The sequence below is a fragment of the Pseudorasbora parva genome, chromosome 19 (genome assembly GCF_024679245.1).
Source record: "Pseudorasbora parva isolate DD20220531a chromosome 19, ASM2467924v1, whole genome shotgun sequence".
Classification (NCBI taxonomy): domain Eukaryota; kingdom Metazoa; phylum Chordata; class Actinopteri; order Cypriniformes; family Gobionidae; genus Pseudorasbora; species Pseudorasbora parva.
In genome coordinates, this window is record NC_090190.1 from 8,437,711 (window position 1) to 8,454,223 (window position 16,513).

A 16,513-nucleotide genomic window follows, 5' to 3' on the forward strand; every position below is an offset into this window, starting at 1 on the left:
CTGCTCCTGGGGACTCACTGTCCTGCAGAGTTTAGCTCTAACCCTAATCAAAGACAAACTAATCAAGCCCTTTAGGATCAATTCTTAAAAAAACAGGCTGAAGCTGGTTGGAAATAAACATTTTTTTATAAACAACCAGGAGCAGGGTTGAAGACCTCCGATACAGTATGTATGATTTTCACAGAACATTTTGAATAACACACAATAAGAAAGACTTCACCTGATAAAACTTTCAGTATTTTATTCATTTATACATCTCCATCCCCCTGTTCCCCCTGAAAGTAAACATGATCATACAGATGATAAGTACTTCTAATATATATTTTGACAGTTTTACAGCCCCTGTACAAGAGCATGGATTTCATGGAGTTCACATCTACATCAGCAACATCAGTTTCTTTGTCCGAGGAACCGAGAACAAGCATATATGGAATGAGGTGCCGAGAGATTGTGTGTAGGGCTTTGGGTTAACAGACAATGAATGAAGGCATATACAGAAGCAGCTCCATCAGGATCAACTATGTACAATACAAACCATTCATACAAATTAGGCTCTAGGATATAGAATTCATTACATTACAGTGTATTATAAGTGACAATGAGCAAGCCTTCCAACCATTCCTGGATCTTATTAAACTACAGGAGACAGCTTAGGCTGAACAATCCGCAATTATTACAGTACAGCTTTTTTGTGATAGGTAGAAAACATGCCTGTAGTTAAGGCCTGTTCATAACCAGCAGAACCAAGCCATTCTCCTCATCTTTGGGCCTTTGGGCTGGGATGAATTACTCAAGAACTTGTAGGACTCCAGGGATGTTCAAAAGTTTGAAGGTGGAGGGAACACTGAGATTCTGATTGCGAATAATTCTCCTGCGACATGGCTTCTGAGGCGAGCTACCATCTAAACATAAAAGTCCTACTGTATCTACACCCTCGTGGCCTCTTGGCAGTTCTAAGAAACATATCTTCTACAAATAAACTAATTAAACAAATATTCTGAAAAACCAAACACTTACACATTTCTAAATTAAAACGGAACATTACGGGACAAAATCGTGAGTTTACATGGTCATACAAGCAACACCCCAGTGGTTGCCCCTAAGATATAAACAATAAATTAATAATAATAAGTGCAGTAACTTAAAGGATACCCAAGTAATCAAACAAAAGCACTCAAATGAAAGTGCAAACAGCCAAATTCTTCTCTTGTCAAGTTGTTTTTATAGATCCGGGCCATGAACGCATGGTATGGACGGTACGGGGAACATGTATTTGTTGTGGATGGGGAGAGAGCTCCATCCTTTGCCTCTCATTGTCCTTCATGTAGGTGATGTCAGCAGCTACCTTCAGCCAGAGGGGAAGTAAGGAGTATCACTATGGTAGTTATAATCTGGGCAGACTTTCTGCACTAGCTTGTAGTCGGTGCTGTAGAAGGAGATGTAAATGCAAATTACTTTGAAGGGCTTTGAGCAGAGCCAAGAGACGTGGCTCTGCGTCTGCTCCTGGTAACATGTCTTGGACGGGTCGAAGTTGCAGAGCGTGTTTTTTGATCCCCTCTCCACCTTCTCGTACTCGATGCGGCAGTTGAAGGACTTGGAATCCTTGGCATCGATGACCGACTGCTGGGCCGTCAAGTCGAACTCAACGATTTTGGTGGGAGGGACCAGGCTGACGGACACATTGCCCTGGCCTGTGGAGTTATGGCGGAAGTAGACGCTGAAGGTGCCGTTGCCGTGGTCGACGATCTTGCCGGTGATCAAGAGGTTGAGCTTGACCGTTTTGATGTTGGAGTGGAAATCTCCCCAGCCAAACATTTTCTTGAACTTCCCTGTCTTAACCATCGGCCGTCGTTTGGCTCGAGGCCTAGAGTCCTGCAGGTCCGTGGTATTCCTCAGCCAGTCCCACAGGTCCTGCTCTGAGTAAGGCTCCGGAGTGTCATAGTGCAGGTCCAGGGCTGTTGCGTTTTCTTTCCCATGGAGAGTCTGTGATAGAAGTCGACTGATGGATAAGTCCTTACTGCTTTCTGTCCATATATGCTTCAGTGTCGACTTGGGGCTCCCTGATTTGAGCAGCTCCGACTTCCCCGGTATAGAACCGTGGGTACCTGAAACCTAAGAAAGGAAGATGGAGAGGACATTATTAAGCCGTATTAACCTTAAAGAGCTACAGAAGACGCATAATGCAAAGCAAGTGAGCATTTCATCCTGTGCCGCTTGACAGGATAAAGGAATTAAGTAGATATTACTCTTGATTTGGGAGATATTGACCCCTCACCCCCACACAATCATGTAGTCTCCTACTCAACAGACAGATCAAATGGATTAGGATGAGGGGGGAAAAAAGATAATCGATCGAGCCCGCAAGCTTCAATTTGCAACGTTGTTAGCTGACAGGAGCCGTCTGGGAAATAGAACGGAGCGTGGCAAATGAGAAAAAGAATACAGCGATCAAATTCGCCACATCGGTTGGGGAGGGGATCTCCACCGGCCCTCCCTGATAATACCGGTGACTATTCTTTGAGTAAAGAGCAGACTATTAACCAGCCAGTGCTCCTTGAATTGATGATTGATGAACCACTGGGTTCTCTCCATTTAGTGCAGATGAGTGGAATTAGGTCCATACAGGGCCTGGCGGCACGCCGTGACATTGATTGCCTGATTTCTACTGTAAGACCTGACAGCAGATCCGTCTTGCGGTGGTTTTTGCATCTCGAGGGCTACCCCTGGGATCGATAGTTAGAAAATAAGGTCTCGCTACCAATCTGCCCGACCCTTCGAACAGAATTGCCTCACAGCACGTGTAAGTGCGAGGGCGATGCGGGTCCATTTTAAATACTGCGCTGGGTGGGAGAGAGGCAACGTGGCTCACTTAAGGATTTCACATTGCAAACCCTGAAAGGTAATCTATATGTGACATGAAGAGTGGTTTAAAATGCAAATTAAGAGAAGTTTAACTTAAACTTAGGAATCGAACAGTCTGCTCATGCTCAGTACTCGCATAAAATGTTTTTATTGAACTCATCATTCACCTGACAAATGGACTGCATATGCATGGACCGCTATATAAATGCAGTCCATTTACCATTTACCTGACAAGCATCCACAATAGTGATAAAAAAAACCTTGGGAAGAGAGTTCAGAAATGTTTCACAGAAATTAAGGAACATTACTCTTCCTCATGTATGGAGTGAGAGGTCTTGCCCAATACTAAAGGAGAGTAATATGTTTTGCACTCTGGGAGCATGATTAAAGACAGCGTTATTATTTATTAATGGCTAATTGCTGAAGGGGCAATACAAACATTCCAAGGCTGAACAAGTTTCAAGGAGCTATTTGTGTGAAGTTCAATGCAGCCTGACTGACTGGGAGGGCACTTGCATTAATAAATGGATCTTTATAGTCATACTGTTTTAAATTTATTTCTATTTTTTACTGTTTATACTATTCTATGATACTTATTCAGTATGTTTTTTGTGCAAAGTTTCATATACTACACCCTAACAGAGTGGTCATTGTGATAATGTCTGACTAACTACCAAATACAAAGCTCTTACATTTAAAAAAAGCCATTTAAAAGGTAAATCCAAAGACTTGCATTTAACAACTGCAAAATAGGCCTGTCTTCAGAGTCCAACTCTTTGCCTATGGCTAGTCTGCGTCTGCCCACCTTTGGCAACCTTAAAAAGCTCACACGTGGAAAGCACGAACAGCAAAACACTGGCCAGAAGTCAGATCTCCTAGGCATAAAGCCTGCACACATAGCGGATGTCTGAATGCAAGCCTCGGTCTGTCTTGCCATGATGGGCTTGGATCCAGCCCGACTGCTGGAGCTTTACGGAGCCAGCTGCAGTGCTCACCTGAGGCAACAGTGCATCTGGTAAACACATTCAGGGGGGAATCACGGCCAAGCCCTTCCCACCTCACCCACTGACAGCCGGCCAGCCAGGCACAAACAGCTGGGCTCCCCCAGGCACTGCACTGCATCAGGTCAGCAAGAGCAGCATGTGTACATGAATCTGTGTGCCTGGTGTGAGTCTTAATGAGTCTGCTTGCTTTAAGAACTTCAAGGCAGACAGAATGGATCATATTGGCTATAATCCCAACAGCAAGCTGAACATCATCAAACTTTATAAAAATGAAAAGGCTTTTACAAATGCAATCATTCAACACATACAGGAGTCAGAACGGGGGATGTGTAAAATTATATTTTATAAATTCAACCACTTAGTGGGACATGTGAATGGCTATTTTGGACCATTTTTAATTTGACACAGCATCTATAAAAGGCAAGAGCTATGGTGGGTCACTCAAAAAGCAAGATGTGATAAAACTACCAAAGATAATAGTAGTTTTAAAGGGTAGAATAGGGTTTTATTGTGCAAATATTATTAACAGTTAAAGCACAGCATGAGGTCAGCACACTCATTAAAGCCCCGCTAATTAAACTATAATAAATAGTAAATAATATTATATTATTATTTCATACATCATTCTAAAAAATTAAAAAAAAAAAAAAAAAAAATCACACCAAATAGTTATTAGCGAAAGTCACATTGAGTAACTTGCCAAATAATATTTTTCTAAATTATAAATAATTATGTACAGAATGGTGTGCCAAATTAGAAAAAAGAAAGCTATGCACTGCAAACTGAAACATTTTAAATGTAGTGAGCAGTTGAATGCCACTGACTGTTTTTAACCTTGAAACACATGCTCTATGACTGCACTGCAGTCCTAACTAACAGCGAGAATCAGACCCTGCTTGTCTAACATAAGCCACAGCTTTACATTTGGTCGTAATTAATGATAGCAGATTAAATGGAATAATTATGCAGGCTAATTCTGAAAATGCAATTATGTTATTGCCGCACATTTGTGTTTCCATTTGAATGTTAATTTGCACTAATTAAGGTATTAATATGCATCAATAAGTCAACTACAGCGTTAGCTAGCATATTATTGACACATTGATTACATCGCCAGGGCTGTTTACTTAGTAAGTGAAACATTACAATGTGGTTGTTCCCAGCGTTTTTGCAGGTGTCCACATATTTAAAAGAGATGCATTAAAGGAGATTAAATAAATTAACCTTTTAAAATCGTAACCAGCCTCAGCTTCAGGGGGTGTCCATTAATTTGAAGAAAGAAAAAAGCAGAATTTGTTTTCAGTGAGTGTTAAGATGAAGAAAGAAAAATATAAGTACAAGTACACACACACACACATTATATATTATGTATGTATATATGTATGTATGTATATATGTATGTATGTATGTATGTATGTATGTATGTATGTATGTATGTATGTATGTATGTATATATATATATATATATATATATATATATATATATATATATATATATATATATATATATATATATACATACATATAAACATACATATATATATATATATATATATATATATATATATATATATATATATATATATATATATATATATATATATATATATATATATATATATATATATATACACATACACACACACACACACACATATATATATATATATATATATATATATATATATATATATATATATATACACACTAAATAATATACATTTTTAATGATTAATAATTGTAATATTGATATACTTGTTGAAATTATAAATTATTATTATTACTATTATATATATTTCTTTCTTCATAACATTCACTGAAAACATTCTTCTGATTTTATTTCTTCAAATGATGTATATATACTTAGTATTATTACTAGTATTGCTATATAATTCTAATAAAATATATTTATATATTAATCATTTAAAAAATATTTTAAGTAATATTTTTCTTTCTTCGTAACATTCACTGAAAAAAATCTTCAGATGTTCTCGCATGTTCTCGTGCCCAGGAAGTTACTTCACACAGCAACTGTACTTGCCCTCCATAATGAAAGCATAAGTGTTGACATTTTTAATTTTTCTGTGGATATATTTATATATATATGTGGATATATATTTATATCCACAGAAAAATTTGAAAATGTCGACACTTATGCTTTCATTATGGAGGGCAAGTACACTTGAAGTAACTTCCTTTCAGAGTAATACTGTCTCTTTGACAGAGTTGATGTACAAAATAGCAGGTGGACCAAAGGCCAGCCGATAATGGCCATAGTTATAATAGCTCTTATAAAGTGACAGTAGCAAGAGAATGAGCAGAGGAAGCAGATAGATCTCTGCGTAGAGAAATAACGCCCTCAGCCGAGACCCTGACTGCACATTTCACCACTTACCTTTATCATACAGAAACACTAAACGCAGAGTAAAAGGAGAATTACAAAAAAATGAATAAAGGATCATAACGTCCACCTGAGATAAATGTTCCAGGAAAAGCATGGTCCTTATCAATAAAACCACTAAATCGAGGCCAAAACCTCCACTCTGCAAAACAATATGCCATAAAACTGTTCAGCGGATCATTCCGGTACCTCACTTTAACAATCTCCCAAACAACATTTACAGCCTGGGTGATGAGATAAAATGGTGCATATCTTCTTCCTACTCAGCAATTCGTGCCATCCACAACCTAGATGCTTAAACAAGGCACTGCATGCTGTGGCCGTCCTGAGAGAAATGAAAAGGAAAGGCAAAAATGAAGATGGATTTCAACTAATTCCACTTCTGCTAACAAAGCACTCGCAGGCTCTGCCCCCCTTCCTTGCTGCCTACTGTGTGCGTTTGGTTTGTAGGAGCGCGAGGCATTGCATGGGCCCATTAGCGACATAACTAAGCACTGTGCTTTAGGATGGGCCGCTGGGGCAGAGACACGCTTGCTGCAAGAGTCGGACAGCTGCTAAGCAGCCATGGAATATCAGGCTGTGACCATGCACTAGAACTGCCTAATGGTGTCATAAGAAGGCCGTTAGACGCGTCATTAAAGCAGGCTGTCACGCTCGTTGTGTATAGCAGCCAGTGTGCGTTTGTAACAATGACTGTGGACTCCCCTGACACACTGTCAAGTAGGTTTTGCAACACAAGTGTAACACATAAACCGTACAGAAACTGTTCCATATTTCATATAATCTGACATGCTCAGTACGAGAAGCATTTTCTGCATTAACAAAACAACCAAATGAGAATATTAAAATGCATGACAGAACAAACACATTCACACATTCAAAAAAGCAGCAGTAAACGATCAGCAGTTCTTGTTCTTAGTTCACATAAAAGTGCTCTTGCGTTTGCTGATGCTGCACCAAAAACTTGATATATATAGAAAGGCGGTGGAATCGTATTATTATGAATGGGAAAAAGTGCAACACGCAATATGGCGGAATAAGTCCTGCATTCTAAATAAGAGCCAATCACTGATTGGTAAAGTCATAGAGTCAATGCAGCTGCAGTTAGAAGCTCCGGTTCCTATAGAAACATTGAGACACGCACTTCCTATAGGGACGCACGCTTAGGAAAGCACATGTGCATTAGCCTGATCCAGACTGGAAAAATTAGACAGTTCAGATTTCATTGGTGATTTCAAATATGGAATTGAATTGTAAGCTTGACAACCAGTTCTGGAGAATTAGATTTTTCTTTATTTAGAAAGATAGGAGCTGCCATTCAAAGACGGCCACCGAGTGACATGACTAGTCTTAAAGAAATTGCACATTTTTTAAAGTTTTAACTTCAAATGATGGCACTACTTGGAGGAATGAAAAACAACATGTTTTTAACTGGACATGATACTATAAAATTGCAATTCTCGTGCTTGGCATGGAAAAGTAGCAATGAGACACTGAGCAACAGCCAACAAAGTTCGATGGCATAGATTTACATTAGTAACCTACACTGTCAAAAATAAATAAATAATAATGTCTCTAATTGAAAATTTTCTAGTGACTGAACATATCTAAATTTTTCAGTTGGCCAAATTAAAATTCTGTGAATTGATGCAATTTAATTCACAGAGATTCAAATCGAACAACTGAAAAATTTAGATATGTTCAGTCACTTGAAAATTTTCAATTGGAGACCTGAATTTTTTTACAATGTAATAAAAAGCAGTGTAAAGTGGAAGGGAAAATATTTTCAGCGTTAACTGGCCCCCACTGAGGTGGGATACGGATAAGTAAAGGGATCATTTTGGTGGTATGGATAGATTTAAGGGTTGGTTAAGTGGTAAGGAAAAGGTCAACAGAGTAATTATAGATTGTACATTGTAAAAACTTGTACACATTGGCCCTCATTTATCAATCTTGCGTAGAAACGGGTGTATATGTTGGCGTAAGATTATGCTTACACTCCTCTCACCGCCTGATTTATGAAACTGTGCGCACCTCTGCAATCCAGGTGTACGCAATACTTGCCCTTGATAAATCCCGCGGCTGAAAACGATCGTCATTAGAATAACACGCCCCTATATATTCAAGTCTCCGCCTCCCCCACGCACTCATTTTACGCCATGGACAAACAGAAGACGGCAAAGAAACGAAACTTCTCAGACGTGGAGATCGGGCGCGCTCAATCATCTCTTTAGTCCACTTAGTCAGGGCACTGATTAGGACATAAGTCAACGGGCTGACTCCCTGATCAGTGCCCTGACTACTGAACTATTGAGATGATTGAGATGCGCCCATCGAGACCATCACCAGGGAAGTGGAAAAAACCCGAAATTGTTTTATTTGGGAGTTTAAAGAGTGGGATTAAAGGCGCTCACAAAAACAAAATATGGACCCAAATTACGAGTAGCTACTGTTAGTGTGGGGGTTGAGAAGCGCACTCCAGCAGTTTAAATAGCTGTTTGAATGATAAATTACCATCACAATGCATTATTTTACAGCACGTTTTGAAACAATTAGCATTTAATTTCGTATCACGGCACATGTATTGGGGTGTACGATATGATGATGATGTGATGTGGAGTAAGATTCATTCACATTAATAATTACATGACAATTTGTAAGATTCTTCTTCTTATTATTATGATTATTATTCTTAATGACGCTTGTTATTTAGAAGAAAATGCCGTTTTTATTGATTTTATTATTATTTAAAAGAAGAAGGCCATTTTTATTATTTTGTCAGTCTGAATTATTTTAGTCCCAGTCCGTGCGCAGCTGCTGGGCCAGGCGCGGGCCTGAAACGTCAGATAAAGCGCACAGGCTCGCGACTGTAGGAATACATATGCCTACAGATCAAACACTTTGGTAAAGTCACACAAATTAAACATTGACGTTCATGTTCCACAAAAATAAACACTAAATGTTGTTGTTGTGGTTTTTAACAGTGGGTCATATAGCATATCTTGTCAGTGCGTTTTGTGGTGTTAGGAATTGTTTTTCTGCGCATTTTCCCACTAACTCAAACGTGCGTACACCACCTCCTGAGCTGGCGTAGGATTTGAGCGTGCCGTACGCCAACGCCCATATTGATAAATCTCAAAGTCACCGTGGGTTTGGGTGTACGCAAGGTGTACGCTGGAAATTTGGTGTACGCACTTTTGATAAATGAGGGCCACTAAGTGCATTTTCTCAAATTAATAATTAAAATTTGAGTACAGTAGTTAAAGACACCTAATATAAAGTGGGTCCCATTTTAAAATTTAAAATGTTGTACTGGCGAATGGAAAACTACACACTTTCAAAAGATAAACTCGATACGGTGCTATAAAGACACTCGTGCTCAAGATGCCATGAAAGAGAATGCTCAACAACAATCATCTTGCATGGATTTGCATTGGTAAACTTAAAAAGCAGCATAAAATCCCTTACAAAAGATAACCATATTTTAACTTTATTTTATTAAGTATATTTAAGTTTTAGGTACTTTATGTAGTAAATATGCTAATATCAATATACTAGAAGTATATTTTTATGTATACTGTTTCAATACTAGGCTACTTGGGACTAAATTGTCCCACCTTTTAGTGTAGAAAAGTATTATTTTAAGTATACTTGAAGTGTAACAGTAGTACACGACACGTTTAAAATTGTGTTTCATTTGTAATGCAACTACTACAAGTAAACATATAGATATACTGATTTTACTAGTCATTGGAAATCCGTGACCCTGCCTACATTTTTGCAACACCCAAAATATGTACCTCCAGGTACGTTTACCTGCACTTTTGGGGTGAAACGTCCACCAGAGGCGCTAAGTGCTAATATATTTTAAATATAAAATATAAAACCATCAATTACGCGTGTATGTCTACGCCGTGTGATTCCGCCAACCTGATCTCACAGAATGAATATTTATAGCCTAATTTTATATTTTGGAGCAACTAACTCCACTCCGACCCTAAACCTACCCACTCTCAACAATATAAAACATGCAACAGGCAAATAAATGTACAGTCACATGTATTTATTGCAAAAACTGACCAAAAAACAGTATAAAAGTATTAACTCATGTTGCATTCCAAGTCTTCTGAAGTCATACGATATCTTCATGTGAAGAACAGAGTTTATCTTAATGTTTAGTCGTTGAAATGATGATCGCGCTCCTTTGCGAACAGAACACACACACACGCACTTGTTCATTCATACTGTATTCTCTCATTCCTGCGTAATAATCACAGAACTTTGTGGCCGTCCCATGGGTGCAGTGGCACAATGACATTATGCAGCGCCTGAAAATAGGCAAACTTCCGTCAACATAACCAACGTGACAACCTGCTTGCACAGAGAGCGAAAACAGACACTGAGGATGCTTTATTGTAGAGTAATGTTGGTTGTTTCATCTTTGCTTCTTTGTTTATTTGCATTAATATTATTATAAGCCTGGGACGTCTAAACCTCCTCCACAGCATGTTTCAAGCATCGGCTTCTGAACTGTGTCCGAAAAGTGAGATATCATACTTCTAATATCGATATAAACCCTTAATCTGGTCACATTTGTAATATATTAGTTACTTGGACTATTGCGTCACGCAGGGTGCTCTGTTTATGCAAACTGTGTTTGGTTTTGGGATGTAAGGAATGACTTCGAAGTAGAAGAAGAGCTAAATAACAATTAGATATTCAACCAGAATTATCATAGTTACACAAATTGTTTTACCTTACTGATGACATCATACCCTTGAGCGGCATGGACAGCAGATTCAGTCATAGTTGTTGCTGTTGTCGCATAGGGTGTATGTGAATGTGTGTGGGGCGACATCAAGCTAGTGATCCTTTTGGGTTTGTTTATCAGCAGCGTCTATCAGAAATCGCTTACTGCACCTTTAAAATGGCACCCCAAAATGTAACATTGAAAGTCTAACATCATCTCAATACCATTCCCACAGAGGAACCCACAGCTCTCTTCCTGAGCAATGCAGATTTTATTGAGCCAACTCCGCTGCTGAGCATTGATATTTACTGTGGAAATCTTGAGACTAATGTGGCCTGAGGCTCCATAAATCAAAGCAGGCTTCCCTTTGTCAGCATCGCAGATGGCCCCGCCGCCCAATCACCCCAATTAAGAGCCGAGAAGGCGAGAGAGAAGAACACAGACGCAGCAAGACGCAGAGAGGAAAAGTGAGCGTGTGAGAAGAGCGAGAGGAAGAGAGGGCACCTGTCCCGCTGTCATATTCGGGGGGCCTCCTCTGATCAGTGAATCGGGGCCTTCCTCTTAGCCACTTCAGCGCAGAATTAATGATGGCAAACAAAAGCCAGCGCGTCGCTCCTCACAGCTATTTGTGGAAGACTTCTCTCTCTACTCTTTTTCCCTCTGAACTAATCCTCAATGTCACACTTAATGAGATTTTAGGCTGGAATAATAAACTGAAGCTGTGCTGCTCTTCTCCAAATGATTTCTTCTACTCCTATTCTTTATTTATTTTCCTTTTGGCAGACCTGGATCTATACCGTGCCATTAGACACCTTTGCTAGCCATATCGGCTGCAGAAAGACGGATTGTAAAGTGCATGATGGGAAGGGGCAACACGTTTTTAACTTCATGAATCTGTTCATATAATAGTGATCAAAGCTATTGAATTTCCATTTTGTTTAAATAATTTGGGGTTATGTTTTCTAGATCAGGGTTTAAATTGAAATTAGTTTAATATGAATATTAATTTAAAATAATACTAGGTCTAAAAAAGGATAGCTTAGACTGAAACATTAAATTAACTAGCAGTTTTTTTGTGTGTTTTTTTAAAGCTAGTACACACAGATTTTAGGGTATCTATACCTTTAAAATACGAATACGAAGTTACCTGGTTGCCTTAAAATTTTGAGTTCAATGAAATGAAAAGTTGTAGTTTATACATAAAGAGATATCTGAGAATCGACAACCTTTATTCAAATAATATTAAAAGATTTTGTATGAATATTGGGTAATTGTTTGTGTTTTATTTGTGTTTAAATTTGATAAATCATGAAAATAGCACTATTTGGCATGTTTCTCTGCGTCATCAGAAATAAAGCGCACACAATTACCCAATATGCATACAAAATCTTTTAATATTTTAATAAAGGTTGTCGAATCTCAAAAAAATTTCATTATATTAACTCAAAATTTTAATTTCAATGAACTCAAAATTTTAAGACAACCAGGTAACTTTTTCTAAACCATTTTTTACAGTGTGTGGTTCAGATCGTATTAAACCAATTTCCTTCATTGTGTAAACTATTAACATTGTTTAACACGGTTATATATAATGCCTTACATTTTCAACTTTTTGTGTGTGTAATGTTATTACTGTAATTGTAAATGGTATTGATGTGACAAATAAGGTGTTCCGGACCTCAAAAACTAAATTAAGGCCTTGTAAAATGGCATAAAAAGGCCTCTTTAAAAGACCGCACAAGCCCTGTCCCAAATGGCACACTTCATATGCACTTTCGATCTTGTGGACTTACATTGGCTACTGAGTCCCAAAGACCATAGGGTGTCCCATTTATCATTTTAGGCTTCAGAAGGGTGCTCACAGCGCCACCTCTGAAATATATACGCCCTTGATGTGCACTTTTGCAGAGCCTGCACTGAAGCGAGCTCTGCCGCAGACTTCTTTCTGACAGTCAAAGCGGCATTACGTCACGAGAGTGCAGACTCTAGGAAGACCATGAGTTTTTAGGATGCCATTTGGGACAGAGCCACAAACACATTAATAAGTGCAGATGCAAACACACACACACACACACACACACACACACACACACACACACACACACACACACACACACACACACACACACACACACACACACACACACACACACACACACACACACACACACACACACACACACACACACACACACACACACACACAAAACACCTAGAATAAGAGACTGCACAAGTGACTGGGGGGATTTGTCAAGTGTATTTATACGTGTTTTGTCATTTTGGTTGAAGTGGTAGGAGGGTTCAAGAGTCAGGTAAAGAGGAGTGCTCTCCAGGGAGGATGCCATTATAATGCACGCTCGTCGCTCAAAATCAAATTAAGCCTGTAATCCAATAAACTGCCATTTCTGCTGCAAGTGACCCCACAGGACCTCATTTCAAATCCGTGACAAGCTTTAATCAATATGATTTAGTGGTTGAGGAGACAAATAATTCAGCCGAGAAGAAACGAAGCGCTGTTCTGCCACTGTCTCTACACTAGAAATCTGCAGCTGAGTTTTATAGACGGCCTGTGGTGTGTTACAGTGCCGCATTGATTTGCGGATGCAATGTGAAAGAGAGAGATGCAAGGGGAAAGACAGGAGCTGCTATCACGAGACCCCCTCAAGGAGCATTTAACTGAAAGTCAGAGATCAATACGCTCATGTCCATCGGAGCGGGCCATTGACAGGGCTACTTACGGGTTACAGTATCTGCCATTGCCACTTTAACCTGCCGACAGACTCTTTGCTTCCTGATAAAAACAGCTCGGTTTCATCTCACGCTCATCTGTTTGGTGACAGGTAAACCAGAAGCAATCATATCTAGATAATGCTATACTGGCTTCGCTGATAGAAGGTTGATGCTTTATTTGCCCATGTAAACATTATGAATACACAATGCAATCATTGATGTTTGGGCTGGATTTGTGTGATTTTCTTTTCTTTTCTTTTTTTTACTGTGCTCTGAACAAAATGATTAAAATTGAAATGAAGAGAGAGCAAACAACGGGAAATGCATTTGAGCCTGGATTCCCCTGTCACTTTGATTGGTGTTATTTTGCACATTGGATATATACAAGGAATGCTAAAAAAGAAATGCATATTTTAAAAAAGACTATTTTTGAAGCTGGAGTTTAAATATAAGCTTAAAAATGTGGCTGCAAATGCCAGACAATTAACGGTATTTGACAATTAATCATCAAATATACACTGTTAATCAGGACCACATAACTAAGCAGATGGATTGTATAATTTTATGGAGTTTTGTTTGCAGTAATGACCCTTTAAATGTGGATTATTACATGATTACACAGACACAGTGATGAAATGTATATTTCAACACTTTTGTATTCTCTTGCGAAAATATTGCGCAAAAACATTTGCTTCTCAAACAAACTACTGTGTTCCCCAAAGAAACTTTGTGTTTCTCAGAACTCAGAAATGCCTTTTTCGGAGTGTCTATTTTACTAAGTGCAAATAGCCGCCTTGTTGGCAGAGGTTATTTGTATTAGCTCCGCCCACTGACGTCTGATTGGGCAAGACAAAATTGTTGAAGAGGCGGTATTGTTAACAGTATTAATAGAGTTAGGGGTAAGACATGTGGCTGAAAGTTGACTAATCAAAAAATCAGTGTTCCAACGTTTTTTTTTTTTTTTTGCCTTTCGACTACGCCCTTTTCCCATCCCATATCAGATCAGAAAGATATTTATTTTCAAAAAAATGAAAAAAATATGTAAAAAGTGGAAAAAAAGTGTCTAACTTGTGTTTAATGATAGCGTTTAGGGGTAGGGGTAGATGTAGGGTGGGTTTTGTTGTCCCAATAAGGCAGCATCCATTTAATAATTTTAGTAAATATAATCATTTACACTCTTTTATTGGATACTGTGTAATACAGAAACTGAGGTGCAATTAGTATCTGCCACTATAACTAGCGTATAACTACAATTTATACTTATCACGAAGAAAAAAAAATGCTATTTTTACATAGTGTAACCAGAATCTATCACAATTTAAACTGTGTAAAAGCAGCTATCACTATGCTATTTTCACTTGGTGCATATAGCTAATGCCTATAGTTATCCTCCCACCTGTGTGAGTGATATACATTAAACTATAGCATGGTGAAGGAAATTGGTTTCCGGGAACAACGGTCAAATACACTGTGTAATGTTTATGAATTAAGGGCTGTTCACAAGAACAATAACTAAAGATAAATATTTTAGCCCACATCAGTGCTCAATAACGATCTATTTATTATGCATGCACACTGCAGTTTGGTCATCTGCCACTTTAAATGCTCAAGCTCTTTTAAGTAAGGTGGATTCTGATTTGCTGTCAATGTTCTTATCATTCATCAGCTGGAAAAAAGTGATTCCAACAACATAATTAATCAGTGTTGTTATTTTTACAGTTTTGGTGAGGAGTTCCCTATTCTCACCCAATGATTATTACAATTAATATAGTTATTAATATAGTTACAGTGTAAAGTTACATTAGAAGATTATAAAATGAATAAAACAAAAACAAAAAAAACACGTCAACTTTTGTTCCAACTCCATTTTTGTATTTGTAACTTTTCAAAGCAATGTTAGGACATTATAAGAACTTCAAAAAAGACCAAATAGAAAAAAATAGAAGAACTTAATATGCAAAGCAAACAGCTTCAGAAATCACATCAGCGTATGACAAACGTGGACAATGTGCATCTGCAAAGAAGAACACCTACCAAGAATTGATTCTTCAAGGTGGTGCATATACCACAAATGTACTGCATTAGAAATAATTTCAGAATCACCGAAGTTTGGAACTGTCTTGAGTCTAATTTCAGTGCAAGAAAAGTTATACGACACTAGGAGTCATCTTCCACGTTATTTTCTACAGGCTTTCCTGCGGGGTTCACATCTGGAGAAATACGGTTGCTTTAACCCACAACGTCTGCTGTCAGCTTGTAAAACATGTTGGCGGGATCTGCAATGATAAGAGCAACCATCTCACGACAGTGATTACATCAGAAGATTGCTGTGCATGCTCTTAAAACGTCTATAGGCAGTTGTGTAGGACCAGGTGCACCTTGTTATGCAAACTCGGTTTCCACATAACATTCCCATATTCCAAGATGATGATGCCCATATATTCTCAAGAGCAGTTTTGTGAACAGAGTCAAATGCCTTGGCTTCCAATCACCAGATTTAAATATCAGTGAGCTTTAAAGGAAGTTCAAGAGCGTAGAGCGCAAGATTCACAAACTTTTCTCATTGATTAATGACTCAATATCTCACTACATAGTCCAGTACTTATATGAAACCTCTACAAAGAAGACCGAAGCTGTACTTAAGGCGAAAGGTGGACTTACTTCTTATTAAAGCCTTGATATTGATAGATTACTCAATGTCTTGGATATTTTGTCCGTGGCCTGTGGCTACGCCATGGAAATGAGGGCCGAGACACAGAACAACTT

The 16,513-nt window shown here is 38.4% G+C and overlaps 1 protein-coding gene across 1 annotated transcript in view; it reads right to left on the minus strand.

Moving 5' to 3' along the window:
- Positions 1 to 224: 224 nt before the first annotated feature.
- The window catches only part of nxph1 (neurexophilin 1), a 41,983-nt gene continuing 25,694 nt past the window's right edge, over positions 225 to 16,513 (minus strand). Inside the window, exon 2 of the mRNA XM_067425195.1 lies at positions 225 to 2,112. Coding sequence (XP_067281296.1) covers positions 1,348 to 2,112 — 765 coding nt within the window. The 3' untranslated portion in view covers positions 225 to 1,347. The remainder of the gene's footprint in view (positions 2,113 to 16,513) is intronic.